The 25263-nt window shown below is 42.3% G+C and overlaps 8 protein-coding genes across 8 annotated transcripts; 5 read left to right on the top strand and 3 right to left on the bottom strand.

Moving 5' to 3' along the window:
• Positions 1–651: 651 nt before the first annotated feature.
• BDB00DRAFT_816053 (uncharacterized protein) lies at positions 652–4112 on the top strand. Its single transcript, XM_053122958.1, has 10 exons — positions 652–962; positions 1056–1253; positions 1359–1495; positions 1608–2074; positions 2185–2300; positions 2391–2660; positions 2728–2979; positions 3104–3268; positions 3334–3606; positions 3673–4112. Exons 1-10 carry the CDS (start codon positions 759–761, stop codon positions 4000–4002), a joined length of 2412 nt encoding a protein of 803 aa, XP_052981396.1. The 5' UTR covers positions 652–758; the 3' UTR covers positions 4003–4112.
• A 91-nt stretch (positions 4113–4203) lies between these two features.
• On the top strand, positions 4204–6081 carry BDB00DRAFT_272599 (uncharacterized protein). Its single transcript, XM_053116743.1, has 5 exons — positions 4204–4587; positions 4693–4835; positions 4959–5204; positions 5332–5421; positions 5501–6081. The coding sequence occupies exons 1-5, from the start codon at positions 4329–4331 to the stop codon at positions 5906–5908; spliced, it is 1146 nt and encodes a 381-aa protein (XP_052981395.1). The 5' UTR covers positions 4204–4328; the 3' UTR covers positions 5909–6081.
• A 52-nt stretch (positions 6082–6133) lies between these two features.
• On the bottom strand, positions 6134–8008 carry BDB00DRAFT_760778 (mate-domain-containing protein; the record flags this gene model as incomplete). The annotated part of the gene is made up of 3 exons (XM_053119232.1): positions 6134–7239; positions 7357–7624; positions 7709–8008. 3 exons carry the CDS (start codon positions 8006–8008, stop codon positions 6134–6136), a joined length of 1674 nt encoding a protein of 557 aa, XP_052981394.1.
• Positions 8009–10229: 2221 nt separating this feature from the next.
• Positions 10230–12103, top strand: BDB00DRAFT_927803 (uncharacterized protein). Its single transcript, XM_053128900.1, has 5 exons — positions 10230–10579; positions 10698–10831; positions 10945–11196; positions 11324–11413; positions 11516–12103. Exons 1-5 carry the CDS (start codon positions 10273–10275, stop codon positions 11924–11926), a joined length of 1194 nt encoding a protein of 397 aa, XP_052981393.1. The 5' UTR covers positions 10230–10272; the 3' UTR covers positions 11927–12103.
• A 1485-nt stretch (positions 12104–13588) lies between these two features.
• BDB00DRAFT_760754 (uncharacterized protein) lies at positions 13589–15089 on the top strand (the record flags this gene model as incomplete). Its single annotated transcript, XM_053119228.1, has 5 exons — positions 13589–13796; positions 13917–14035; positions 14150–14350; positions 14499–14588; positions 14670–15089. The coding sequence occupies 5 exons, from the start codon at positions 13589–13591 to the stop codon at positions 15087–15089; spliced, it is 1038 nt and encodes a 345-aa protein (XP_052981392.1).
• A 4856-nt stretch (positions 15090–19945) lies between these two features.
• On the top strand, positions 19946–22090 carry BDB00DRAFT_272528 (uncharacterized protein). Its single transcript, XM_053116742.1, has 4 exons — positions 19946–21075; positions 21171–21289; positions 21356–21686; positions 21762–22090. The coding sequence occupies exons 1-4, from the start codon at positions 20067–20069 to the stop codon at positions 21866–21868; spliced, it is 1566 nt and encodes a 521-aa protein (XP_052981391.1). The 5' UTR covers positions 19946–20066; the 3' UTR covers positions 21869–22090.
• BDB00DRAFT_760856 (ClpP/crotonase-like domain-containing protein) lies at positions 21984–23563 on the bottom strand (the record flags this gene model as incomplete). The annotated part of the gene is made up of 8 exons (XM_053119236.1): positions 21984–22049; positions 22134–22201; positions 22304–22531; positions 22606–22669; positions 22787–22822; positions 22929–23056; positions 23124–23321; positions 23470–23563. The coding sequence occupies 8 exons, from the start codon at positions 23561–23563 to the stop codon at positions 21984–21986; spliced, it is 882 nt and encodes a 293-aa protein (XP_052981390.1).
• Positions 23564–23667: 104 nt separating this feature from the next.
• On the bottom strand, positions 23668–25089 carry BDB00DRAFT_816038 (uncharacterized protein). The gene is made up of 5 exons (XM_053122957.1): positions 24612–25089; positions 24471–24519; positions 24058–24382; positions 23916–23948; positions 23668–23838 (listed from the first exon to the last, which is right to left on the bottom strand). The coding sequence occupies exons 1-5, from the start codon at positions 24719–24721 to the stop codon at positions 23816–23818; spliced, it is 540 nt and encodes a 179-aa protein (XP_052981389.1). The 5' UTR covers positions 24722–25089; the 3' UTR covers positions 23668–23815.
• Between the last annotated feature and the right edge of the window lie 174 nt (positions 25090–25263).

Raw genomic sequence — 25263 nt, 5'->3', positions numbered from 1 at the left:
AAGTTCAATGCTTGACTTCTTTACCATGGAAATGTAGATTTTGTAAAGCTATTGAACCCAGATCTAATGAAACATATTTAGTACCATGGGCAGTTGCTTTTTGAAAATGAGCATATCCGCAGTGGACGACGCTGTGCTGGCTGATGCATATCAACATTTAGCCAATTTACGGATACACGAACTACGTATCGATGTAAATCCTAGATAGAGGATCCTTTCGTTGTAAAAGCCATTGCCTATATACAGCATTTGGCAATTATAACTGTAACGTACGGGCTCGCGTCTCAGTTTTTGGCGGAAAAAACTTTTGATAACCATCTCGAAGCATGCTCGAAGCGTCATTAACTGCTTATCTCACCTACTCATCCCATTGTTGGGTTATTATATCCGAAGTAATCAAAGCAGCAGTAGTGCTTGAGGGGTGATTCGGAAGACTTTGGGGGATCAACGTCATCGAAACGCTTAACGTTAAAAATTGAATGGATGTCTTACTACATACAAAAGAAACGGCTTATATATCTATATAATTAGAAACTTCCTTCTATAATTGGGCTTTAAATCTTTATTCTATTGCTATGCATAAGCCGTTTGGAAAAGGCCGTGCTGCAGCTTCAGCCACCACAACTCCGCTGCTTTTTTTGTGGAAAAAAAATCGCATTTGAAAAAAAGAACTTCTATTTGACACGTCCCGCTTGCCCGCCTCACACACGCCGCCCGTTCGTTTCTAACAACACAAAGCAACAACTCCAAAAAGAATAATGCCCGGCATCGTATTAGAAGAACCTTTTTCGATTGCCCGATTCCATAACGTCATTGACTCGAGCGATGCCAGCAAACAATTTACGATTGGCTTGAATCCTTTAGAGCACTCGATCGTGGCCGATCCTAATGAAGAATCAATTACCGACGATTCCGATCTCGTTCTTGTGGCTGTCCAGGGTGAAGGCATTAAGCTCTACAGTGTAAGTATTATTTTTTTTCGAGGAATGTCTGGGCTCAACTTGTAGAGTAGACAGCAATGTTAACATTTTCGCTTGTGTATGTATTATGTATAGACTGCCGATCAAAAGTGTATCAAATCATGGACGACACCTCCTGGTCTGGTTCTAGGCGGATCGGCCATTCACCGTGTCAGTGAATCAACTGATTATACGTTTGCGCTAGTGACCTCGGGAAAAGATATTCCAAAGAAAGAACATAACCGGATAGTATGGATGTGGAAGAATGGCACGGATAATCGAGTTGCTAAAACAGTAAGTATAGAATATGCATACACATTTTAAGGCTAAAAGGTGTGGGATATGTGGCGTTTGCTTTCTTTTGAAGTCATGTACTGACTATATGTAATATGTGTCTAGTTGGATGAACGTATACATTCTATGCATGTTTCGCCCGCGCTTCCATCAGGTGTTATATTTGTAAACCAGAATGGCTCAATTGCACTGATGAATAACGATTTGGATCGCACTCTGGCAAAGACTACGTCGCCTATAAGGTAAGCTAAATTGGGAAGAGTAAGAAAGGTGTGATAATGATAGAAAACGGAGGCTGTTTGGGAGCTAAATTTGCTAACTGTGGGTATACATGATTCATTTCTAATTTATTAGTGGCACGGTCGTTTGGTCCACTGTTTTTGTTACCACCAATCCACACGTTCGCCCTTGCTGCGTATCCAACTCGCTTGTGCCTGTGAACTCGACGATTATTCTAACTATAAACGCACATGACAATTCATCCGACCGCTATGCCATTTATTTACACTATTATAACGAAGAGCGACGAAGCGTTGTCCCGCTTGTCAAAGCTGAAATTGCTCTCAAGGAAAAGCCTGTAGCTTTCACATTCGATCCTACTGATGGCAGAATTACAACTCTCGGTGTTGGAGGCAAGTGGACTGTATGGCGCTTAAAGATTAAGCAAGAAACTGGTCGTAAGCTCGTTGGTCGCCTTGATACACAACTGTCGACACAACTCCAAGGCTATCAGTTGCATAGCGAAAAGCTGGGTAACGTAGCAGCTATTGCCCCGTTGTCCGAGGGTTATGTTGCTATGGTTGCTCCTCGACTTAAAGACAGTAAGGTTTTTTTTATGCTTGATGAGATAGGGGAATGGAGATGGTGTAATGGACGGCTGTGAATTGAATTTAGTGGGAATGAGAACCTAACCTTTACTTGCTTGTTTTAGATACGGCTGAACATGTTGTCAGTATTTGGGATGTCAAGTATGGTACTCTGCAGGCAGAGCGTATACTCAACTTAGCAGAGAAAAACGCATGCGGCAAAGACAAGTGCATCTACAAGGTATATCATATACTCTAAGTATGCATTGCTTCACTTTCAATTTCTAATAATATTTGATATCGTCTCTTTATTTTTGTCTCGTATGACTAGATCTCTGTGCTATCCAACTCACATTTGGCCATCACGATTTCTTCGCTCGTCTCTACCACCGCAAAAGACACAAAAAAGACTCGATCTGTCACCGATGCCAAGTCTACCGTTGTATTATGTCCATTCTACAGTGAACCCATATCGTTGATGGCAGCAATGGGAAAAATGAAGTCGACTGCACGATTCCTTGGTATTGATGACGACTCAAAGCCAGAAAGCATTGGCGTCACACGAAGCGATATGGATGCTCTCAGTTTCCAACCTCCAAGGGTAAGAAACTATTTTCTTCCGTTTTCAAATCAATACGTTCTAAATCACTCACTTGTTTTCTTGTCAGCATGCGGATAAAGACGACGATGATGCACTCTATGATCGTTGGGCTCACTCGTTGGAGCATGTCCAAAAGAAAGAAAACAAGTCTCTGTCCTTATTGTTAAACCCAACGATCGATGTCGAGAACTTCTCCAAGACTTTCTTCTCTCGGGTGTCAAAGAAGGAAATCAAAAGACCATCTTCAACCATTGAAAAATCGTCTAGCGCTTATCGAGAGGCAATGGCTCAAATGGAATCCAAAGGCAAACATGGACAGGTAAATTATCACGCCATATGAGAATAAGTGGAAGGAGCACGAGGAGCTGGGGAATTTGTGTGCTACCTTTGTGTTTAAAAGCTGGGAAAGAAGAGAGTGAGCCACTAACAAGTTACACGACCAGATTGAATTGTCGCACCGATTTGTTTCCTGTGTTGTTCGGAAATGTTTTGTGTGCCCGAATTTCTGGCCCTTACATGTGATTTTGTACCTTCTCCAAATTCGACATATCCGTAGCAGTGATATTGAAGGAGGCATTATTCCAGTTTTGTTGGAGCGAAATGAATGGGTATGTGTAATGGTAGATTCTAAACCACAGTAACATTTTTGTACTAACTGATATATCTGGTAAAGGCATTGGTACCTATCGTACTTGAAAGCGTTCCAGATATTCCAGAAACAGATCTTGTTGTACTACTTAAGGCATTGCTAGCAAATCCAGACAGCCTTCCAGTATCGACGCGCGAAGATCTTTTCAAGCACATCATTGATTCGCCACACAACGAGATCTTCATGCAACAGGCATTGAAACGCTTGACAGCCTCGGAAATACCTGCAGCGGTGAACATGATTATATGGCGTTTGGAAAATGTTCAATTATTTGAATCTTCTGACACTTTCATTAATGTGAGCACTTTTTTTCTTTGATTTACTGTTTATTATCTGCCCTACATATTGACCCTTTTTTTGTAGGTACTTGAATTTACGAATGGCCTTCTCGATAGCCATTATCCTGTCATCATCATGGAACCTACGCTGTATGAAGCAGTCAACAGAATACAAGAATTGACATTAGAACATACAGACACAGCCGATCAAGTCGACCGGTTACGAGGTATGCTGGGTCCATTTGAACGCAAGCAACGACAACAACTTGCACAAGCGGCAAAGGAACTGGCAATGCAGCAACTGCAGAAGCAACAGCATAAGAACAGTAGCAATAAGCAACGTGGCGGCGCTGCTGCTCTCCAACAGGATGAGCAGGGTATACCAGTCTATAGAGTGGAAATATTCAATTTTTAAACAAAGAATTTTACTGCATCTTCCCATCATCATCCATCCTTTTCTCTTGTCTTGTATAATAAATTGATTTGTTTTTCTCATAGAGCAAAGCATGACCACTGTCACGCACGGTATTCATACACATGCATGGAGCGACTCGAACTGAATTAGGATTTTATAGTTAGTGCGCATAGCTTTGTGTGCTGCACAAACCTTTATTAAAAAAAACTTCAAGGGATTTAGACTCCTAAAATTGAGAATACCTCAACTGTGTTCTCCTTTTTCCTCTGCTCTCACTTCTCTTTCCTTTCTTTTAAACCAAACGAGGAAGCATATCGACAGCGACGATGGCCACAGCAACAGCAGCAACTTTAGTAGATGCTGGGATGGCCTGGCTCCAAATTCTATTTGACAGAGACAACCGCAAGCAAACGGGCATCACCATTGGAGCAGCCAGTGCCGTGGTCTACCTAGCACTCGTTCGTTATTTACGCTACCGCAACATCAACGCCATCAAGGAAAAGTATCCAGATCCTACTCTAGCACTCCGTGATTCTGCTGTAGCCGAAGAAGTTTATAATACTACCCTCCGCAAAGAGTTTCCATGTATGGTATCTAGCATGAATCATGTAGTTTTACGGCTGCTAAGATAGAATTTCGCCCCTATTTTTCTATTTTTCTGATGCCCTATAATAACATATGCTGTCATAGTTCTTGCCCGTACGTCACTCGAATTTGCTCTTTTTAAAACCTATTCTGTTCCTACAATCAGCAAAATCCTTTATGCTACTGGAGAGTTCAGTAGAAGTATTGATTCCACTCGTAAACGTGCGGATGACACAGAGTTAATCCTGGTAAGTCGCGTTTCATTTTAGTTAAATAGTTTTACTGCAAATTCCTTCGATGTGATACACAAAAATACTTCATCCTGACTTACTTTGCTCTTGCTGCTTACACACTTCCTGCAAATAATCTAGTTTGAGATTGCAGAGGCCTACCCCCATATTGAAGAATTGAAGAAAGGCAACCGTGTTCCTACACAAGAGGAAATCAACGACCAGCGACGACGCCCCGAGATTGCCACCAAACGTTTAAACGAACTACACGGCAAATATCCTATTCTCAACGGCGACTACTTGTACACTTTGTCGTTGTTTATTGTCGAGCCAATCAAATGGATCAACAACTTTGAGTGGAGAAACCTTGAACCCATTGAAATGAATGTAAAGTATTATATGAAGGAAGTTGTTTGCCACTATTGGTGCAGCTAGTGGTGGTAAATAATTGTTGCTGGTGTTATGTTTCTAGATCCCTGAAATTCATATTCTGACTGACCTTTGTTTATATTAGGCCATCTTCCGCGTCTGGTATGATATTGGCAAAGGCATGAATATCCAAGACATCCCTACAACACTTGAGGGCATGTATGAATTCCATGAGGTAAATAAGAAAAAAACGCCCGAAGGTAGATCATGCAGCTATAAAAGAGGAACAGTTGGATATACTCATGAATGTAAAGCAATATGCAAGGGAAAATGTGCGTTATGCACCGTCCAATTGGAAGGTTGGGCATCCAACAGTTGAACATCTGTTGACGCGATATCCGAAATTCGCTAGCCCGTTGGCATACAAGCTTGTTCCAGCAATATTGGATCCCATCGATGTCGTAGGATTTGGTTTAGAGCAACCTAAAGCATGGGCAAAGCGTGTTATCGATATCACCTTTTTCCTCCGCTCGATGTTTTTGCGCCACCTTGCATTGCCTCGCTCGCAACCGATGACCCGTACTCCTCTCAAACCTGATGCTGAAACCAATTTGTACAAGCCGCGTTACGATCTGTATGAACCTACTTATCCAAATGGGTACTGCATCTATGAGTTGGGACCCGATAAATCAAGACCCAAGAAATGCCCTGTGCCTCATTGAAAATAATCGAGAGAAAAATATATTGACGGGCAACCGCAATCAGATAACCTACTTCTCTTCTTTTTATCGAGTAAATATTGTTCTGATACCATCAACTGTTACATTCCTTTCATGTCAATAACTTTAACAAAACTATTATTTGTACTTGATCATAAAATACCGCCAAAAATACTTATGTAATACAAAACGCGATTCAAGAAATCAGTACAAAAAGATATATGTCTATTACACGGAACCCGTTGCGGTACCGCCATAATACCCGGGTCTTGCAACATCATGTAACGATGATGCCGGTGATGAAGTCTGAGATCGTGCCGTCGCCTGTTCATCATTATCATTATCATTATTTAACTGAATACGCTTGTGCACTTTCCGAGATTCCGCCGACCAATCCAGCATGCCGATATAACCCAATTGCGCTACTGTCACCATAATATGTCCAACAGCCGTTCCTGTCCAAAGCATTGCAAGCGAGCACTCGATCCATCCAGACGTGATAGCAAGATATCCCAACGGACCAACAAAAACAAAGTAGGTAACAAACATGCTTGTTGCTGTAATTCGTTGATACCCTAAGCCCGCAAGTGTGCCTGTTCCGAGCGCACTGAACATGTTGGTCACCTGAGTAATTGCAAAAATGGGTATCACATCGGCGACTGCCTGAGCTACCAGTCGATCACCTGTGAATAGGTACGGATACGATCCACGCAGTGTCACCAGGGCAAAGGGGATCGAAAGTGCAATCGTCATGGCGACTGTGCCGCCTGCTGCGATGACACGCCGTGTATTCACCAAGGTTCCGCTGCCAATGGCATTACCGACTCTGTTTGCAGTGACGATTTGGATCGCATAGCCAAAGGCAAACATAGTCAAGTGTGTACGGAGTAGGATGGCTTGTGCTGCCAGTTCGGTCTTTCCGAGATACGATGTCACGAGGATTGTGATTTCTTGGACACATGCGTTGCAGCACTGCACAAAACAGCTCGGTAGGTAAAGCCGCATGAGCGGGTCCCAGTCCTTAAATACGGCTTGTCGCGACAAGCAGCATGTACTCGGCCACCCCTCGTAGCCACGGTTGTAGGCGCTGTATATTACCAAGGATCCCAGAATCAGCATCGAGGTCAATGTTAACGCGGCAGAAACGCCACTAATACCAAACGTAAATGGTCCGCCGTATACCAGCATGTAGTTGAATAGGACATTGAAAGGCAATGATATGATCATGGCGTATGTCAGTGCGCTCATGACACCTTGTGCCTCCAGAAACACTTGTAGAAACGTATATACGCCTAGCGCGATGAACCCAGGAAACTGATAATATAAATAGAGCTCTACATGACGGAAGTACACATGGCGGTTCTAAGGGAAAAGTTCCTTTTCATATTTTTCTCCTTTTCGCTTCCTTTGCAAATCCACTGGGATCCGTATACACTCGTATATAACCTTACGTGCCTGATGTACAATCTCTATATCTTTTTGTACATATCCTAGAAAATTGGACGCAGTGTACCACGCTATGGCCAGTGGAATACACATGACAGCAAAAATGACTAGACCCCGTTGAAGATGTATGCCGGTCGTTGATTTGTCTTTTGCAGCTGTCCAAGATTGTGCACATAATGTGCTGATAGCAGACTCTAATGCATAGATTGAGATATAGATAGTAGCATTCTCAATCGTCTGTGCAAGCGATATAGCTGCTAATGCCGTGGATCCCTAAATTTTTATTTATAATTGAGCTCTTTTGCAGAATACTGTCGCATCAGAAGTGGAAGCACCAAAGCGAAAAAATCTACGTACCAGATGGCCAGCAGCGTATATGATAATCCATCGAGCGGGTTGCTGTAGCAGGTTTGCGATGATTATTGGTGTACTGTTTTGAATAAATCGAAATAAATGTACTGTGTATGGCTCTACAAGCGCAGCAGTACGAAGAGCAGTTTCGGTCTTATTATTATCTCCTTGTTGAAATAATTCTTCTGGCGATAGGAGGTGAGTATCTTCATCAAGTTGATGTTGCTCTGACGCCTGGTCTGCATCTGTAACGTGGTCGTTGTATCGTTGCTTGTGAATATGATAGGCAGTAGTGGGGGATGTCATTTACATACACTAGCAAGCAAAGGAAGAGGGGAGATAAGAAAGGAAGAGCTTCATGATTTTTTATTCGGTTCCGGCAAAATGAGCGATAATTTTCTTTTTTCAGGGGAACCTCCATATTAAAATAGCGCAGTATGTCCAATCGGGAGCGCATCATTAATTCTAAACATATTTATCTACTTCATACATGGTTACACTTTGCCACACTGTATGACAACATCACTCTCTGAAGTAATGTTAAAACAACTGGCACCGGTTACTCACCGTGCTACCTATGCTAAACAAAAGTTGATTGAGTTTCTTGTTGTTGTATCGAGATATACATTGGATCTTATGCGCTGCATGCATGCAGCTGCTGCAAATGACCGACACCGCATACAACAGCGTAAGGGTAAGAGTAAGGATAGACCGAGATGTAAGGAGAACAGCGGCTGTCCATCCTCGCTCTTGCTTATAGCTGTACGTGTGTCGTCGGTCCGTTGATAACTGCTGCTGATATAACCAGGTCATATTGCTCGTATAGACAACAGCTCTGAGTCAGTCGATAATATGCTTCCGATCTATCGAAGATCTTTGATTAGAGCAAAGTATAACAAGGTGTATTGTATGCTAGGTTTAACTGTACCGTGTCAAGTTTACTTTTCAAATAAGACGCTGTGTATGCTTAAGACGCCATTTTCCGCATATACTCACTCTAGTGATGGCCATAACAGAGGATATAAACCTAGAATGTGTGTTCGAGAGAGGCTGAAGCTATCTTCTTCTATAGCAGAGTAGCTCAAAAATGACTTGGGCCATAAGCAAACATCAGCAACTGTAGCTGGCGATCAAGGACAACATTATTTCTTCCTCCTCCAGCGAGTATTATTACATACTCGTAAAGTTTATCTGGACGCCTAGAGTATAAACTATACCAATACTTTATTGCTTACATTACATAATCCTGCCAGATTCTATGATGTTCTATGTGTGCACATAAAGAGAATTTTATACGGAAGTGATCTTTGAAAGTCATTAATAAATTTATAAAAGAAAAGAAAATTCCTTTGTAATAAATGCAAGCATGCTTGAATATGTTGAACAGCTTGAATAAAAACACGCAACACAATCTTCATAACATAGGCAGTAGTAATAAATGCAATAAAGGGGTTCCCCCTGCCCAGCGGGACGACAATCAGCCTACTAGTTTCTTTTCGATGAAAAGCAGGGAAATATTTGACGGTATTTCCGTGTAGCTTTCTCTCGTCAATGCTTGCGCCACCATCGGTGGATCCTCGCAAGAAGGTGCATTAGTATAGGACACAATCGCTGACTTAAAGCATTTCACATATCAAAGCTATTTTGTAATCTCAGGCAGAGAACAACGTCTGTTCACAACCGGCCGTTGATGGCCAAAGAAAAGATCTTATAAAGCAACACTCATTAACACGAAAAGAGCCTGTCGGAATTGCTTATGTAGAATACTTTCTCTCTTAAACTTACCAATAGGAAATATGTATTAATGTTTGTCGCTGAACAAAAAGGAACACACTAGCTGATGCTAGCTTCTTTTACGCTTTGAATTTTAACTTGAATATCTTGTCAAATTCCTTACTATACATGTCAAGAGAAAACCAGCAGACACCGACGTTGTTTGCTTATCGCCTTATGGGGTCCCGGTATTTCCAGGCTAATAGGGAGTCATATAACAGTAATCAAACATTTTAAGGATACATTTCCTGATTGTTGTATACTGTTGGCACATGAAAAAGTGATGCCATCAGCAGGATCATGCAACTTGCCCCACAGAAAGAGATATTCCTCTGGGTAGGAAAATGGAGGCGGTGCGAGCGGTTGAATTTGCGGGGCAAGTTCGGTCCATATATTGAGCCGCTGATGGGAGCAGTCATCATCAAGAAAGTACAAGTTTGCTGGCCCCTTTCAAAATCAAACATTTGCGCCATGTCTCTGCCCGCCTTCTTATCGCTTGCACCTTTCTTGTCATCTGGCGTGCACATGTACAATGGCTCTTCGTTTTCCAGTAGCAGCGTTTTTGGTCCAACGATGTTGTTGCCTCCTCAATTCTGCTACTAAAAAAAAAAAGCTGAATATTTAACAGCTGTGTAACACTCCCCTTTCCTACTTTTCTGATCTGTATATGTTTTTCTGGACAGCAAATCCCGTGGTCCGCATTATATGTCCTGCGACAGTCAAGGATCATCCATTTTTGCTTCTTCCCCCTACTCTTTTATCACTTTTTAATTCCACCCATTTTTTGAGTGAGAAAAATGGTCGACCTTTCCTCCTTGATATCTTTCCCGGCGGTAAACAACTTATTACCATTATCACTGACAGAAAACATCACTGATGGAGGCGGTCAAGTAATCGATAGGTGTTTCAAAATACTATTGGCTCCAGAAAATCGAAAGAAGTTCTGGATCGGTACAGCAGTGATCTACCTTGCACTGGTTCGCTATTTCCGCTTTCGCAGTATCAATCAATTGAAAAGAAAATATCCGGATCCAACATTGCCACTTCGTGACTTGGAAGCCGCTGAAGAAGTGTTCAGTGCTCTAACTCGACGAGAGTTTCCATGTGAGTAGCATGTATAACTGGAAAAATTAGTTTGGAGAAGGCGGGCATTTACAGTATGCAAACGCATTTCTTTGGAACGCCAATCTTGTCAAACTCACCAATCTGTTTACAACACAAGTTCTTTCCCGCACATCCCTCGAGCTCGCCTTGTTTCGTACCTACGCAGTTCCTACAATCAGCAATATTCTGCATAGTACCGGTCAGTTTGACAAAGAGACTCTCAAACGCGCAGAGGACACTGGGCTAATCTTGGTACTACCAAATATTCCTTGTATCTGGAAATGCCACGACATGTTTTTCTTCTGTTCTAATTACCATTTTTTGCTGCTGCTGCTGCTACTTTCAAAAATCATGTATATGGATAGGCAGAAACATTGGATGCCTACGCACATATTGAAGAATTGAAAAGGAAGAATCCAGACGGTGTAGTGTCTCAAGAAGAGATCGAAGAGCAACGTCGTCGCCCAGATATCGCCATTACCCGGCTCAATGAAATCCATGGCAAATACCCCATCAAGAACGGCGATTACGTTTATACTCTATCCTTATTCATCATTGAGCCTATAAAATGGATCAATAAGCATGGGTGGAGGAAGCTTGAGCCCCTCGAAATAAACGTAAGTCTTAATTCTGCTTGTTTTTTGAGAAGATGCAGTTGCTAGTCATCGGTAGTGGTGGTGGGAGGACATATCATAAATTATAAAACGTTAACCCAAAATCTTACATATCATCAAAAATATTCAGGCAATTTTTCGCGTATGGTATGATGTTGGTATCAAGATGAATATCAAGAATATCCCAGAAACGGTAGAAGCAATGTTCGAATTCAATGAGGTATGTGCACTTAGCTGAAAATACAAATATAAGGTGATGCCAATCACCAAAAGAAAAATGGGATTGGCCTTTTAACATATAAGGGAATCTTGCAATGATTAGGAATACGCACAAGAAAACGTTTATTATGCTCCATCCAACTGGAAAGTTGGAAAACCTACGGTCGATCTTTTATTAAGACGCTTTCCAAGTTTTGCCAAGAGCATTGCATATACCGTGATTCCGGCTGTGCTTGAGCCATTGGACATCAAAGGTTTTGGATTGCAGCCATCAAGTCCTATGGTCGTTCGCATGATCGGCTATACTCTGTACGTTCGCTCCTTCATCGTACGGTACTTGATGCTCCCCAGGATCAAAGCTGTGTTACGCACACCCGTCAAACCAGACCCACAGACCAATCGCTACAAGCCTCTTGTTGATCTCTACGATGAACCTGCTTATCCAAACGGGTATTGTATCTATGAGCTGGGTCCGACGAAATATATGCCTACAAAATGCCCTGTTCCCCATTAGCAAAGACAAACCACAAGAGTGTATTATAATATGGTTGATTACTACTATAGCTCCGGCCTTTATAAACTTATTTTTTGTCTGTTCTTTGTAAAGATGAACTATTACTTGTCATAATTATAGACACAGCCAAATAAAATACATCTGTACTATTATACGCCAACTGCTGCTCGATTAAACGTATCATTGGATCTATTCTATTTTAGTTATCAAAGATGCGATAATTTATACACGCATTTGTTTAAATTGGTATGGATGGAGCTGTAGTCTGGGAGAAAGAAAAAAGCATGTGCAGGAACAATCAGGAAAGTGTTGCAAAAATCGCATCTGCTTGTTGTATTGTCCGACTGTACTGTACGCATAATTTACACCTCCACCATCTTTGAAGCATGTCTTATAGTATGTAAGAGACCGGTGTAAGGTTTTAGTCTCAAGTTATCAATTTGAGATCCGGATATGCTGTCCACCATCTCGTTCTTATTAGTCTGCCAAGGCATGTATACCCCCCAGTAATATATTTCCTAGTGTGGTATGGGGCTCGGCCCTATTTATTATAATTCTATGTGTCCATGAGTAATTCATGCCATAACAACCAGCGGCGTTACAAACCCGACAGCGTAGCTATGGCAGCAAACGTATTTGCGCGGGTATCAATGCGGCTGCGTATCACGACCGTCCCATAAATATCTGCCCCATGCTATCTAGATTTTACACGTGTCATACCTTCTTTCTACAAAAACAGACTTTCACACAGATCTGCAAGTTCATAAACTTAGAAGCTGCTTACTTAATAAATCGCTCTATCTATTGTGCGGTGGGAGAATTATGTGGGCAATAGCAAAAAAGTGTTTGGGGATTCCAGTCTACTTTTGACTCGCGAAAACGTATTTTTCCGGGACCGAAATGAATTTTTGCCGATCATGAGGTATCTATATAATTGTTTGCTGCAGCTACTGCTGCTGCTGCGCATGAGCATGTGCTAATTTATATTGTATCGTTAGGGAACCAATAATTAAAAACGTCGTTTGTCACAGGAAATTCGTGGGAGAGTCATTGTTTTTCTCATATCTGATGATGAGGCATGATACGAAACTTTTGGCAAAGTTTCTTCTTGCATCAAAAAATATGATACTGCTGCTTCATCGTCGTCGTTGAGTATTGTGGCAAAACGTTTGACCTGGACGACAGTGCTCTTATCTTGTACTTTTCTGTTTGACACACAACATAGTTTGACACGAATTACGGAAAATTCGTCGGGATGTAAGTTCTATCTCAATTGTCGTAGCACAGATGAGAAAATCATAAGACAATCCAGCATATAGTCATACCGTATATAGACAAAGCCTATACCTTATCCAAAAAAAAATGTGGGGTTTTTGAAGTACGGATGGGTTGGGCGTTAGTATACTGGTCTTCGGTTTTTTGTGCATACGCAGACAGCGACACGTTATAGTTGTTGTTAAATGTACTTGGATTTTACCTGTATGCTATGAAGAACCCCATCCATCCTAATCATCTCCCTCTTTTCATTGTATACATAAGATGACTTCTCTACTAATCCCTCTTCTCTTCTTCAACATTCCTTTTTTCTGTTGCTGAAAAACCATGGCATCAAAACTGAGCCTTTTACCTGGTGTTGATGTCATCTCCTGGATCAGTATTCTGATGAACAGAGAGCCAACTCAACTGGGTATTAGGATCACTGCCGGTGTTTTAACAACAGCGTTAGCTTGTCATCTCTTGGTTGTTCGTTTTGTGCGCTATCGCTACATTAATAAACTCAAACGCAAATACCCAGATCCAAGCATAGCATTGCGCGATTTTGATGTGGCAGAGGAAGTCTTTCATATCACTAGTCGACGGGAATTTCCATGTATGCGTCTCTCTTTCTCCTCGGTAGTATTTTAATAATCGATATGGTCTTGTTCTTCCAGATAAAAATCACTGATATCTTTGATGCAACATATACGATCAATAGTTATTTTCCAAACAGCATTGGAACTCGCGCTATTCCGGACGTATGCGGTACCCACAATTAGTAGACTGCTCTTTGCCACTGGCGAATTCAGCAAAAACACTAGCAAGCGTGCCGAAGACACTGAGCTAATCTTGGTGAGTACTGCCTTAGTTCTTCACTAGATTTATCAATTGTAAAGAGCGCTACAAACTAATAACTTGATTTCTTTTCGTTACTACTTGGTTTTATTGCCGGAAATGTGTCTGTAGCTTGAGCTTGCTGATGCATACTCTCATATTGAACTTTTAAGAAAAGGCAATCGAGTTCCTACACAAGAAGAGATCGATGAACAACGCCAACGTCCAAAAGATGCACTTGCACGGTTAAACGAAATCCATGGCAAATATCCTATTTTGAACGGCGACTATTTGTATACACTTTCATTGTTTATTGTCGAACCCATCAAGTGGGTCAACAATTACGAATGGCGACAGCTCGAACCAATCGAAATCAATGTAAATACAACTTTTTTTAATTAGCATCATCATCCTCATCATCATTGTATATAAGCCTCTTATTGACGACTAAAAGTATTTCTAATCACTAAATTAATGATAGGCCATTTTTCGCTTGTGGTACGAAATCGGGAAACGCATGAATTTAAAAGACATTCCTCCAACAGTCCAAAAAATGATCGAGTTTAACAAGGTAGATATGACATTACATCAACACTGTAAAGAAAACTAATAACAACAATATTGACGTTGCTTTTTGTTTAACATTCTATAGAAATATGCCAGAGAAAATGTACATCATGCAACTACCAACTGGAAGGTTGGAAAACCAACGGTCGAGCATCTATTAGGCCGGTTCCCCAAATTCCTGCATCCCATCCTGTCACCTATCGTGTTCGGGTTTCTTCCAGCTTTACTGGAACCAGTGGATGTAGCAGGATTTGGTTTGAAGCCAGCACATGCATCCCTTATCACATTGGTCAGCATAGGCTTCCATATTCGTGCGTTTTTCATTCGCCATTGTATGCTGCCCCGTTACACAACAGTTTTGCGGACACCTCTTAAGCCTGATCCCAAAACGAAACGTTACAAGCCCCTTTACAACATGTATGATCCAACCTACCCAGATGGTTACTGTATTTTTGAGCTTGGACCTGATAAATACAAACCCATGAAGTGCCCTATACCCCATTGAGATAATCAGAAATAAATTATTATATCTGAAAAAAGGGCGGTAGAAGTGGTGAGCGCTTAACGTTATTCGCTTATCTACAACTTAAATATGGTATGCTTACACATAGCACTTTTATCAATTGACGGGTCCCAGCGCACATTATGTACAACCTGAAAGAGTGCCTGGTAATATATAAGGGGTTCCGTACTGCACGATGTATGCGAGCAACTTCGCTACAATTAATAAAAAATCAATCAACAAAAACTTTTGGTATAAGTAAACCTGACTTTAATCCGACTAAGTCTATTGTGATAGGACTTTTATCAAGGCAGACGCAAGGTTTCGGGCAATGTACTTGTCGGGCGAATCACCCCCGAAAGTAAGATGACGGTTTGACTCAAATACGTTCCATCATGTAAAGCTCTTAACATTTCCTGGGGTAAAAGTCTAAGATCTTTGGCATTCAAACGAGGAGACAAATGGCCGAGACAGGCGCTAAAGTTGGACGAGAGAACTTGATCGGCAAAGGATCGGAATACAGTAGTGAACTGGTCCTGGGTTAACCTTCCAGTCATTGGAGCTACATTTTGCAGCCGGGTGGCATGTCTGAGGTTAAGGATTTCTTCTTCTGTTCTAGTTTCGGTAACATTCAACGACACTCAACTGTCCATGTACATTTTATAAACAGCCACAGACAAAGAAGTCCTACTCCGTCCTCTATCATTTGTGCACGAATAAGCTTCGAGTCGGTCACTGACAATAAGAAAAGATCATCCACCGACTTCATCATGGTGGAAGAGGGTCAACAGCCTTGGGGTTCCAACATTGGCTCGGTAGCAAAACCTGTCGCATTACGCCAAGAAGGTAGCACTAACTTGGTCTTTGAGAGATTTTTAGACCATTCGCTGCCGGTTTCGAAATATAATTTCATGACGACTGTTGCTACCATGTGATGTTTTATATAGGGATTGAGAAGGAAGTAGTCTCAAGACGTTCTTTACTATTAAGAAAGAAAACTCTATTGATGGTTTAGCGTATGTGAGTAATCTTATTTTTATTGTTATGAGCTTATATTGTAGTTTACGACACCATCGCTTTATATTGAAACCACTACCAACGAATCAGCCAAATGCCGCTGCAAAGAGGGGTAATGCCTAGAGCCCGATCATCCAACAATCAATAGTTTTTAAATTTGCGTAGCATGGGCGTAAAAGCTCCCAGTGTCAGAGGTGGAATGGTATATTTCATTTAGCGCTGAAACTGCTATTGAAATGGAGAATACCACTAAGCGTCATATATTCTACATGCATTTACACTGTAACCTTGAGATATACTTTTCCAACGAAACAATAAAATAGAGTACCATCGTACCTGGGATCGATCATTTGCGCACAGTTGTTTTATTTTTTAAGACCTGCTCCAATTTTGAGCGAGTTTTGGACACATGTTTTTTGGATTCTGTCGCGGCTTTATATCTCGAAAAGCAATGGCATTATAACCTGAAAGCTAAGATACGGAAAAACCTTTGTTAGTGCCATTTCTTTAAACTCTATTGTAAATATCAATATATTGATACGTACCGTCACCCAGTCGTCGCATGGATCGATCCCAAAAGTCGACTGAACATAGGGCTTGACGCAACATTTTTTTCAGGACGTCCAGTCGCTGCTCTGTTATGCTAAGCATACTCTCTTCCGAGCTAAGCAACTGTTACGCATTCTCATGCTTTCACCAACGTTTGACGTTGTGCGTAAAAAAGTGAAAGTATGGACGCTATAATGGTTTTAAAACTACATGCCATTCGAGTATTTACCTACACTGGATCTTTCGCTCCTTACCATGGTCAAGGGCCATTGTGAGCATTAACTTACTGTTCGCAAGAGACACGTAGTGGGTGGTGGTGATGAAGCCAGCAAAACACGCCCAAAGTCGCTCTGTGGATTCACCATCAGTCAAGTATGTAGCCCGCTAAAATTTGAGGATGGTATCAAGCTCGACATTATGCACGTGGTACGTCTTTCAACGCAGCCAGTACAGTGTCCTCCTGTTTCATCAGAATATTCAGTATCTCCACAATGAATATATCGTCGATCTGTCTTAAAAACCCTCAATGAGCGCCCGAACCAGCCTGGTGCCGGGAGATTCAGCGCAGTGATTTGCTCGGCAGTTTGAGCATATATTGCCGAAACTTCCATCCATAGCAATAGTGAGTCTGTGAGTTAAAGTTGGGAATTGCTTGACTGACGGACGGCGGAAACTAAAAGCCTTGTAGTCGAGCAAGAGGCTCAAACAGACCGCCACAGGCGACCATGCGCAACTGGAGACAAGCTTTGTAGGCCACCCTTGATAGCAGCACCTCGCCAGAGACAGAACCAAACCCAACCACCATCCTCATCATTCAAAAATGTCAACAGTCTCTCAAAGGCAGCAGCAGCATTAGCCGAGTCATCAACCGACGAGCCATCAGCAACTATCCTACCTCAAGGCAATCACTGTGAGTTTCGTCACCGGACCAGAGCCCAGATGTTCAAGGGAACACATTGCATGTGAAGGAGCTCCAGTCCGTCTCGACTCCACGACCAAATCCCGGTACCAGTGTGCACATGAGTTTGATGTGAGATCGGAAAGTCCACTTCAATTCATGATAGTACATTCGAGCACAGCCCCAACATTGGCTGACCGGCACTGATCACGCCAATGGAATAATTAAACGACGATCACTACGCCGAGGCGATATGCTCCAAACAAAAGCAACTCTGGCAAGCGCCCAAAGGGAACTCTGTTCCATAAAGGGCCTCTGGGTATAAGCGTTCAAGAACACAGGTGAACTGGCTCTCACATTGCAACTCGAAGATGATGCTAGAGAGGCGACCAACGTGTGTGCTTATCGAAAAGGAAGTTTCGTTATAAGTGTAAGACATGTTGAAGGCAAAGGCAACGAAGACAAAAGGCTATAATAGACCAAGAGCGAAAAAAAAAGATGGAAAGTATTTCCTTAAATAATGCTAGTTTGAATATCGCATCTATGAAGCTCAGCATAGGGTCATACTAACGACGATATAGATATTTTTCAACATGAACGGTTGCAAACTTGCAAACGTTCTCACGGCCGAAACATGAATAAAATGGTTTGACGTTTCTGGTGCAGCTAGTAACGTATGCCGTTGCATAGGTGTGAAGAGCTTCAAATGACTAACGCTCTCATTTTATGTTCGTACACTTTTCAAGTGGGTATTGCCGAACATCTATAATGTTATTACGCGGAACTCAAGATATACGCTATATGTGATAATATACACCGATGAAATACTTCTCTCGAGACATGCCGCATTTACAAAGGTAAGTAATGGTTACAGTGCTTTTGTTAGCACATCTTTGACATTCAGGAATAAGAGATTGCGCTATTGATACCACCTTGGCACAACGTGTTGCCTTTGTGGAAGCGACTTGACTAGAGCCCCCGACTCAGCAACAGTCTGCATTTTCAAAGCGGCAATAAAGCGCCTATACTAACACGACTGGTCGCGTCCGATGTTCTTCAGATCGTATTATCATACTTTTTTCTATTTTATATAGGAGCTATTTCTTATTCAAATATATGCTATCATCACCTGAGCGATTATCAATGGTTTATACATCACCACTAGTGTCTTTATTTGTTTGACTTCTTTTCTTTCGACGCTGTGAGCGAAATAGGTTGACTTTCTTGCTTTTAGGTTACGTCTAGTAAAAAAAATATAAGGGCTGACTGATCTTTTACCAGGGGAGTATGCTTCAACACACGGGATATTGTCATGGTTAGACGAAAGGTAAACTAAAAGAGAAAGAGAAAGAGAGGCTTTCGCACTAAAAGAGAATTTTCCAAGCGAGTACAGCTAACTTAACGGCGATGCCTCTCACCTCGGTTAATTGTTATTTGCAACTCCAATCGTTATTTTATCCAATCAATGCGGTTGAGCATTTTTCCGCGTCACGTGCCTAACGTTTAATCGGACATTTAATAATTAGAGAGTTCTATGCTGTCAAACCGATAGTCGGCGGCAGATGCTGATAGAAAAATCAGCGTAATCAAGATGATGAGAAACATTATCAATACAGTTATCCCTGGCTGAACGCACATATGTTGAGAATGCGTGGTTGCATTAATGTTATCTGATTGATACCGTTCATATACACTTTCTTCTCTGTTGTATATGTCAAGCATGCACGGTAGTAGCGATCGATAATGAATAATTCTTTTATATTTTACTCTCTTATCAAAGATGATATGTGATACCATAGTGACACTTTTGCATCGATCGACAATGTTTACTTCACGGGTTTCGTTTATGGTAGCCAGCAACAAGTGATACATTTTCCCAGTTGCTCTTGCTTCTTGGCAAACAATTGCGTAGTTATCGACGACGAGCCATTGTACTGAAACTTATCAAAGCCGAAACTATAGTGTGCAACTATTTCTTTTTGACAGGGCCGTGGTAAAAAAAAATGACCAGAATGATCGTCGTTGTTAACCCCTGACCAAGAAATTTGGTATGCACTTTGTTGCTACAACAACCCCCATTATTAATCAAAAATAATTGACATCCTCTTTGTATGTTGTGCCGTCGTCAAGATATCCTTTTGTTCGTTTCTCCATACACAGGAATCCATGGATGAAAGAAACTACGGGGATGAGACAACGCCGACTTAAAGAAGGACTACGGACCAAAAAGCATGCGGCTAAAATTTCATCGTCTTGCCACAAAAAAATAGAATTTCCCTGGTTTGCTATATTGCAAAACGATTTTTGATGCGACGTGTTTCATTATCCATGCCTTTCTTTCGTAGAGTCAGCGGCATAAACTTTTCGTTGACCATTAGTGAATAAAAACTCACAACACACCCCTGCCAATATGGGTTTTCTTTTCCATGGAGAAAGGACAATATATAAATATCGCCAACCCCAGCCAGTGAACGTATTGCTCTTATTTCTCGTCTTACCTATCTCCAGAAAAAACTATGTGGATCGGAAAACTTTTTGCGATCACTATTCTAGGCGCTGCTAGCGTCAATGCGCAATTGACCAACACGACTTTGTTGGGTATTTTGAACACAACTCAGTTGAGCCCAGCCAACAAGTTTATGGAATTGCTGAAGTCTGATGACAGCTACAAGCCTATTCTTAACTTGCTTTCAAGCCCGGGTAACCATACACTGTTTATCCCAACCGATGCCGCTATCGATCAATTGAACGAAACTGCATCGCAGCAACAACAGCAAGGCGATGGCAACCAGCAGCAGCCCTCATCACAGGAAGAGGGAGGTGATGAAGGCGGTGACCAAGAACAGAATGGTGGCGATCAACAACAAACCTCTTCTCAAGAAGAAGGCGGTGATCAAGGCGGTGACCAGAACCAGCAAAATATTCAGCCAGAGGGCACTGCAAACCAACGTGCAGCCATTCGTTCTCTCTATGCTATGCTTCCCCGTGCTGACTTGAAGATCCTGCAATCCTCTGGCGATAATAGCACCAATGGTACTTCTTCCGGTGGTAACAGCACCAATGGTACTTCCTCCGGCGGTAGCAACAATAACTATACGGCCAGTTCGGTTCCATTCCATGAAGGCCCTTATGCCAACTACACCATTCAGAATTTGATCCAGTATCACATTGTCAATGGTAGCCACACCACCAAGGAACTGAACGAGTCTACTGTCCTGCATACTGTTTTGACCAACCGTACCGTTGACAGAAACGGTATGGGAATGCCTGTCGTTGTTGTCGCTCAAAACGAGACTGGTAGCGAAGATGATCAGCAGCAGCAGCAGCAGCAAGAACAAATTCAAATTCTTCAACAGCAGGATGGTGGCAACAGCTCTTCGTCCAATGACACTTCTTCCTCCTCATCTAACGAAACTCAGGCTGAAGTTCCCAAGAAATACATTGTCGGTAATGGCGTTGATTTTGCCAACGTCACGATCAAAGATATTAAAGCTTCCAATGGTGTGCTTCACTTCATCGACAAGGGTAAGCTTTCTTCTTTTTCTAACTCTCTTCAACAACCACCCATGAACTGCTTCTGAGATTATCCGTTACTAATGTGGGGTATTCCCTACAATCAGTCCTTGTCCCCCCTGGAGATCCTACTGAAGTCATCCAGAATGTCTCTGAAACCCAAACATTGGGTCAGATGGTCCAACAGCACGAAGACGCTGCCAATGAAATCAACCAGGCCCACAACGTAAGGATATTTTTTTTTGTGTTAATTTTGATTCAAATTTACTCATATCTTTCTGTGATATGTTAGATCACCGTGTTTGTTCCTTCAGATGAAGCTCTTTCTCAAGCCAACATTAACGGTGGCATCCAGATGCTGGCAGCACTGAACAACCTTCAAGCCCAGTCGAATGATGTCCAGCAACTTGTCAAGAGACATATTGTCCAAGGCGTCTACTACATCGATAATTTGACTGCCATTGCTAACCGCACCAGCGGTGGCCACAGCATCAAGAACGGTAACGGCAAACCCTTGTCGCTGCAATCTGTCAATGCCACCAGTGTCCGTATCAACAACACTGCTTCTGTCGTTCACCCCAACATCCTGACTGATAACGGTGTAATGCATGTCATCGACCGTGGTAAGCCTCTTATTCTTATCACATCTGTTTTGCTATAGGAAAATACCTATCATCGACTTACTAATATGTATTCAGTGTTGGAGTCGAACCAACAACAGAATGGCACACAACAGCAAAACGGAACTGAAAGCGGTGGCGGTAACGGCCAACAGCAGCAGGGAGATGGTGGTCAAGGACAGTAAGAATTCCATAGAGAATTCATTTTATTTTCGGTATTCTTTTTACAATATCTGTAGATAAGTTTCGTGTTTATATATAAGTGTACATAAAAAAGCCAACTAGCTAGTCACTAGCAGTTTAGTTGTTGGTGAAGTTAGGGTTTCTCTTTTCAGCAAAAGCACCCATGCCTTCCTTTTGGTCGGCCTATAGTAAATAATAAAAATAAATTAAATATCTTTCTAGAAACTAGCCCCTCTGTGCTACCTAGTTCAGAAAAATGAAACTTACAGTGCCGAACAAAGCCTGGAAGTAGGCACGCTCCCATCGCAAACCGGCAGAAAGAGGGACCTCGTATGCTAAAAGATGGTGAGAAATATACAATTAGTGGGGATCATGACTTTCCTGACCTTCCTTTTAGAGAGTGCCTCGCCCCGATTATGACTATCCAATACACTTACACTTGTTGACAAGTTCCTTGCCCATCTGGACGGAAGCCTGGCTCTTGCTGGCAATCTTTCCGGCAGTCTTGATGGCTTCATCGACGAGCTGGTCAGCAGGGACGACTTTGCTGACCAAACCAAGAGTCTGGGCTTCAGTGGCAGTCAAGTTGGCACCACCGGACAAGACCATCTCCATGGCTCTGGACTTGCCAACAGCCTTGACGAGACGCTGGGTACCACCGGCACCTGCATATTTTTAAGCGTGGATCAACATTTTTTCCTTGATTTACCCAAATTCGACTTGAACAACGTGTCCTTACCAGGAATGATACCCAAGTTGATTTCGGGTTGACCAAAGACGGCCTTCTCACCAGCGTAGATGATCTGTATAAACGATAGAAGAAAGTGGTAACGGGTTAGATATTCTCCCCTCTTTGTAAATTTACACTAACGTTGACGTTACACACGACATAAAGAAAACCAGAGCAACAAACAACTTACATCACAGCTCATGGCCAATTCACAACCGCCACCGAGCTATACGATAATAAATCATATGTCAGCCTAAACATTACTAATACGTGCTTCACTTTTGGCGCGCTTCCGCTTCCCCAGCCAAACGAGATGGATTCAAGTAACTTACAGCATAGCCGTTGACAGCAGCAATGATGGGCTTCTTGACTTCCGAGATCTTAGCCCAGTGACCCAAAAAGTCCTTCTTGTAGGTGTCAACAAAAGTGTTGTCCTTCATTTCCTTAATATCGGCACCAGCTGCATATGCGTTTCAGTATGATGATGATGGCTCTCCCTTGCTCCTAATTCTGAAACACACACATACCTGCGAAAGCCTTCTCAGAACCCGTAAGGACGATGGCACCAATGTTGGCATCCTCATCAAAGTTCTTCATGGCTTCGTTGACCTCAACGAACAAGTCGTTGCACAACGCGTTCAAAGCCTTAGGGCGGTTCAACGTGACCAAACCGACCTTACCGCGGGTCTCGGTCAAGATATGCTGATAGTTGGAAGCAGCAGCCTCTGTAAATACATGTAGTTGAGTATCAAGAAAAGGTTAAGTCAGCAAAAACTGTTTCGCGTCATGACAGCAGTGGGGAAACATGGTCCTAGAAAAGAGGCGCAACAGTATGGAAGGAATGCGTGAATGGCTGTGTGTTGAATTACTCACGGCGGAGGACAGCAGCGCTAGTGAAGGTTCTAGCAGAAGACTTTTGAGCCGAGAGGGGCTTGGTGATGCTGGTGCTAATCAAGTTTCTGAACATTGTATGTGTAAGGAGTAAAGAAAAGGTATAAGAGGAAGAGGAAAGGGTCGACCCGGTCCTCGGCGGATTGGCTTTTTTCGTGTGCGCGTGTCTGGGTTGAGATGTCATCATCAATGCATTGGAGCGTGGGAAAGCGTTTGCTAAACCGAAATTTATTACGTATTTCTCTCTCTTTCTCTCTCTCATTTAGCGCCTTAACTCTATAGAAAAGGTGGGCGTGCGGGGGGTGGTGGATATCGGATATCTGAGCTTCTAGCTGAGGAAATGAATATACCCTAAATAACCGTTGTGTACACACGGTTGGTAATTAGCACTGTGAGTTTACTAATGGACAAACCCATTATTATATTACCTAGCACCAGGGTACCGGCTGCCGTGATTGTTCCTACATACATTAAGAAATTAAAGTTTTGCACCCTTGAGTATATGGTAGTGCCCTTTCTTCTTTATGCCACCCTTCCTCAACCCTTCCATCCTGTTCTCGTCCTCTTTACCAATCATATACTGAAGAATCTGCAGCTTGATGCCTTCCATCTGTCGCCGCAACGCTTGTATTTCACTTTCGATTTTATCATCCGTTTTGCGCAACTTTTCATGCTGCTCAATCGTTTCGTCGCGTATACGACCCTTTTCTAGATTCAAATCCAAGCGTACGCCAGCTTGGCTACGCGTGATTTCCTCCTGAAGCGATTTACGAAGCTTTTCAATCTCGGATTTGAGCCGTTCGTTGGCTGTCTTCACTTCGGCTACATCGCGTCGTTCCATTTGTTGGATATCCGCTTTTAACCGTGAGAAATCATCCTTGTACTGTTTGATGGTCTTTTATACATGCATGATTTAGTTATTAGTAAACTCATGCACTCTCCCTCCTTTCTTTTGTCGCTCCCTGGCAATTCGTTTCATGTACCTGTTCTTGTTCTGCTTTGCTGACAAGATCTGTGGTCACAATAGTAGTGCTACGATATATATGTTTGTTTGTTGGTGAGCAAGCACACCTGTCAGCTCAATGTTCTTCTCTTCCACAGAACATTTTGCAAACCGGTCCTACCTTTCATCTACTACATCGTCGAGTGCATTGATGACAGCTCGGGCTTGTCCCGCTGAAAAACCTTCCCTCTCTAATAATCGTGCAAATTGTTCGGCATCAAAATATGGCATGGCTTGCCTTATACGCTGCTGCTGTTGTTGTTGTGCTGAATCGGACGTTCGTTGACGTAGACTGGTATGCAAAAATAATCGTTGTTGTAACTGATGTCGATGAGTAACACACCGCCATGGTGCTACTATTATAAAACGGATATATCGAGCGAATTATTCGTTGAGAAAGAATTATGACTTTTGTAGCAAAATCACCTTTCGTTTACCTCGAAAGTGACTCCGTAATTGAGCAGTAAGATTAACAGACATTATGAATAAAGGAGGTATCTGGGTGTATGTGAGAAAAAAGTAAATCAATGTGTTGTGGCGGGGTATACGTTAAATTGTGCACGGATCGCCCTTCTTTCCATATTTTCGTGTCTTTCCGTCCATATTCATCTGGATTGAGCAGTGTGTCCCTGTAGTCGTTGATTATCGTTATCGCCTTTTCTCAAATCGCTTTGGTAAGCACTTAGTGCGACTTCACTAACTGCATTGCCAGGGCAAAACATCTCACATGTATCTATATTTACACCAAATTCAATTGTGGCTAGGGTGCCCAA

The sequence above is a fragment of the Zychaea mexicana genome (assembly GCF_025766255.1).
Source record: "Zychaea mexicana strain RSA 1403 chromosome Unknown BDB00scaffold_23, whole genome shotgun sequence".
Classification (NCBI taxonomy): Eukaryota; Fungi; Mucoromycota; class Mucoromycetes; order Mucorales; family Lichtheimiaceae; genus Zychaea; species Zychaea mexicana.
Note: the sequence above shows the minus strand (reverse complement) of the source record. Positions and strands in the feature narration are given on the sequence as shown.